Below are 1,008 nucleotides of genomic sequence, written 5' to 3' on the forward strand. Positions count from 1 at the left end.
TAAGCGGGACAAGAAAATGGTAAATTCAGACGAAGAGCATATCTGATGCGACTAACAAGAGTGCCAATTATTTTGTGAAATACCTAAGAATGAATCAGTCTTTGCTATACAGGGAGAGTTGATTAAGTCTATTTAACCCCTTCACCTTATTGGCTGAGTTTAAAAGTGCTAAATCATAAAACTTCATTACAAAAAATGGACTACTTTTTTCATCGCTTTGTCCAGATGACAGCTTAACGACTAGCAGCAGATCATCTTTTTATGCAGTCTGTTTTTTAACTCAGGCATTATTTAAGTGTCGAAAAATCAACCTATAAGAGATATAAAGTTCATCCCTATTTAAGTAGTATATCCAGAGCAAAAGTTAAAACCGCAAAATAGCCAAAAAGCATTGCACAGTAGCATAAATCACTTACAAAGCTTCCAAAATGTGACAATTATGTATCAGAGTGGTGGAAAATGACAAAACAATACGAACGTAACTTTAGGGTGTGGGTGGGTGGAGAAGACCTTTCCATTGAGACACCCATGGAGGAGGAGGTGGAGGATGAGAAAGAGGAGGACAGCCTCCCCATTTTACTTGATTCATCATCTTTGGCCACCCTGATGTGAGCATGATTACTATGCATGCGTATATTAGACAAAATGACCTGTTCGGCGACAACTCAAGAGTGGATGAAGGCTAAGTAGTAGCGGTAGTAGGGAAGGTAGGGATGTTCCCCTGACATCACGTTTGTGGAAAGCAGAAGAATAAGTAATTTGAAAACTTTAAATTTTAGCTCTCCCAGTCTTACCAAGAGAACGTGTAGTTTGTTTATATTGTGAGGGAGAGAAGGAACAAACGAGGGCTTAATTCCCTAACCAGTATTCGATTTCGGGACTCTTGGAGGCAAGAATGAATGGATATGTGGAAAAAGGCCCAGTTGAATTGTGAAAGCAGCGATACTTTCATGTTGAATGTTTAGATGTTACTTAAAAGACATTCAAAGAGCACCAATGGGGAAGAGC

At 39.1% G+C, this 1,008-nt stretch overlaps 1 protein-coding gene across 1 annotated transcript in view; it reads right to left on the reverse strand. All coding sequences in view use genetic code 11, as the record gives it.

Moving 5' to 3' along the window:
• EGR_10260 (RING finger protein) overlaps positions 1 to 575 on the reverse strand; it is a gene marked incomplete at both ends in the record, with an annotated part of 16,075 nt that extends 15,500 nt beyond the window's left edge. Inside the window, one exon of the mRNA XM_024499509.1 lies at positions 484 to 575. Within this exon, the coding sequence (XP_024346081.1) occupies positions 484 to 575 (92 nt within the window). The remainder of the gene's footprint in view (positions 1 to 483) is intronic.
• Between the last annotated feature and the right edge of the window lie 433 nt (positions 576 to 1,008).

This window comes from Echinococcus granulosus (genome assembly GCF_000524195.1).
Source record: "Echinococcus granulosus chromosome Unknown EG_S00203, whole genome shotgun sequence".
Lineage (NCBI taxonomy): Eukaryota > Metazoa > Platyhelminthes > Cestoda > Cyclophyllidea > Taeniidae > Echinococcus > Echinococcus granulosus.